A 2,310-nucleotide genomic window follows, 5' to 3' on the forward strand; every position below is an offset into this window, starting at 1 on the left:
AGCCTGGCGCTGGGCGGGGCGGCTGGGGGGGGCACGCTTTCCTCTCCTTGCCCCCCACCCCGGCTTTCCGCGTCGCCTCTTAGGCAGCGGTTGCTCTGAACACAAAGCTCCTTTGTTCGACCGAGACCCAGCCGAGCTTCCCCTCCCGTCCTCAGGGTCCCGGGTCCGGACTGCTCAGTGTAAGGTGGCTGGGCAGGACGCGAAAATGCGGAGAGCCCGAGCCGGGGTGTGCACACGCTGCCCCGGCGCCCCTAGATGCCGCTCTGCGTTGATGGATGGGCGGCGGCGGCAGCTTTGTGCGCGGCTGACTGCATTGTTGAGCGCGGGAGGAAGCGGGGAGGGCGGTGGTCGGAGGCGCCCGCCGCAGCTGCCGCCTTTGTGAGACGGGACTGCGGGGCGAGCCTGACCCCCCGCACCGAGAAAATGGGAACACTGCAACCCCACCTTCATTTCAGGCATTTTCACTCGATTCCTCTGCCCTGCCCCGCCTTCCACGTAAAAGGGCTGCACTGTTCTCTCCTCCTTCCAGCCAGGCTCTCATTTTTAGACACAGCAGTTAACCTTCGGTGGGCACTTCATTATCTGGCAAGATTCCGCCTGTACTGGGCGAGCGATCTTCCCAGTTCGCCCCCGCGCTTGGAAATTCTGGAGGAGGAACGGCGGGGCGTGGGGGGAACAAATGTCTTTTTTTCTCTTTGTAGAAAGAGGAAGGCTCCTTAGCCCCAGATGAAAGCGGAAGGAGGCGTAGGTGTGGCTTTAGCCCTCCGGAGCTAGGGCAGAAAAGAGCACTGAGCCCTCAGAGGCCAGGGTGGGTGGCTCCTCTCATCCTCCCTCTCTGCTTTGTATCCACAGCTTCCTCTGCAACCATGTCTGACAAACCCGATATGGCTGAGATTGAGAAATTCGATAAGTCGAAATTGAAGAAGACAGAAACGCAAGAGAAAAATCCACTGCCTTCAAAAGAAAGTAAGCACCCCCCCCTTGAGAAAAGGCGGGTGGGTAGGAGGGAGGATGGGAGCGGCTTGTAGGATGGGGGGGAGCCCAGATTCTAGGATGAATGTGGCCTGGAAAGAAAGGTCAATTAAAAGTGGTTTTTCAGCCAGCAAACGGCTTTGATGATTTTATGCCCATGTTAATACGCAAGTCCAATCTATTTAATATCACTATTTCATGATTTAATATCAATATTTCATGATCACGTGCAGAATCTCCATGATGTGGAAAAGTGTTCTAAGGCTATCGTCTTAGGTTCTACAGGATTCTCATAGTCGGTCCCCTCCATCTTTTTGTCTCTTTCTGTCACAGCGATTGAACAGGAGAAGCAAGCGGGCGAATCCTAATGAGGCCTGGCCGCCGATATGCACTGTACATTCCACGAGCATTGCCTTCTTATTTTACTTCTTTTAGCTGTTTAACTTTGTAAGATGCAAAGAGGTTGGATCAAGTTTAAGTGACTGTGCTGCCCCTTTTCACATCAAAGAATCAGAACTACTGACAACGCGGGCGCAGCCTGCCTCTCCCATCTGTCGGGCTGCGGGGAAGGGAAAGAGCTTGCATGTTGGTGAAGGAAGAAGCTGGTGGGACGACAGTGAAATCTAGAATAAAAACTAGTTTGGTCCAAGGTGTCCTGCAGGCTGTAAAATGCAGTTTAATCAGAGTGCCATTTTTTTGTTCAAATGATTTTAATTATTGGAATGCACAATTTTTTTAATAATGCAAATAAAAAGTTTTAAAACCTGGCTGGTGTGACTGGTGTCTGTCAGTGAGCGCCTTACTCCCAGGTGAAACCTTTGCAAAAAGGCTGGCCTGGGTCTCAGTGGGGAACAGTAAGTGAGGAACAACTGGCGATTTGGTCATTTCTTTACCGGACCAGAAGAGGGTTTCGCCTAGGTATATGCGATAACTCCTCTGGACGAGGCAATGGGAGAGGGTTTTGTAAAGCTGGCTGAATTCTCAGTATGAGTTATGAAAACAATATATTTGCAGTTCTTTAAGGGGGGGTTGATAAATCGACACAATTTATTGCATCTAATGATGAAGAAAAAAGGGTTGGTAGATCACTGTGAAGTGTTTGTCAGGGTAGCAAACTGGAATTGGCTATTCAGCCATTAACAGCGCTGACTCAATTTAAGGGGTCTTAGATAAAGTAGAAATGACATTTGAGATAGAGGCTTCCTCTTCTAATAACTGGTTTCCCATTAGCATTCAGTCTTTAAAACTGCCTTTTGGAAATGATAAGCACACTTGACAATATGATTTAGAAATTATTGAAAAAGTTTTGAGAAATAAAACCTGGCTTTCAAGGACAAG

At 49.8% G+C, this 2,310-nt stretch overlaps 1 protein-coding gene across 1 annotated transcript; it reads left to right on the forward strand.

Moving 5' to 3' along the window:
- Positions 1 to 821: 821 nt before the first annotated feature.
- On the forward strand, positions 822 to 1,739 carry TMSB4X (thymosin beta 4, X-linked). The gene is made up of 2 exons (XM_004689853.2): positions 822 to 966; positions 1,306 to 1,739. Exons 1-2 carry the CDS (start codon positions 867 to 869, stop codon positions 1,338 to 1,340), a joined length of 135 nt encoding a protein of 44 aa, XP_004689910.1. The 5' UTR covers positions 822 to 866; the 3' UTR covers positions 1,341 to 1,739.
- Positions 1,740 to 2,310: the final 571 nt, after the last annotated feature.

Source organism: Condylura cristata, unplaced genomic scaffold, assembly GCF_000260355.1.
Source record: "Condylura cristata isolate star-nosed mole 26May11 unplaced genomic scaffold, ConCri1.0 scaffold00027, whole genome shotgun sequence".
Classification (NCBI taxonomy): Eukaryota; Metazoa; Chordata; class Mammalia; order Eulipotyphla; family Talpidae; genus Condylura; species Condylura cristata.

Bases quoted from the DNA above. Each gene is read 5' to 3' on its own strand.
- TMSB4X (XM_004689853.2), top strand. From the start codon at position 867: ATGTCTGACAAACCCGATATGGCTGAGATTGAGAAATTCGATAAGTCG. The intron at 967-1,305 runs GTAAGCACCCCC...TTTCTGTCACAG, and splicing joins TCCACTGCCTTCAAAAGAAA to CGATTGAACAGGAGAAGCAA.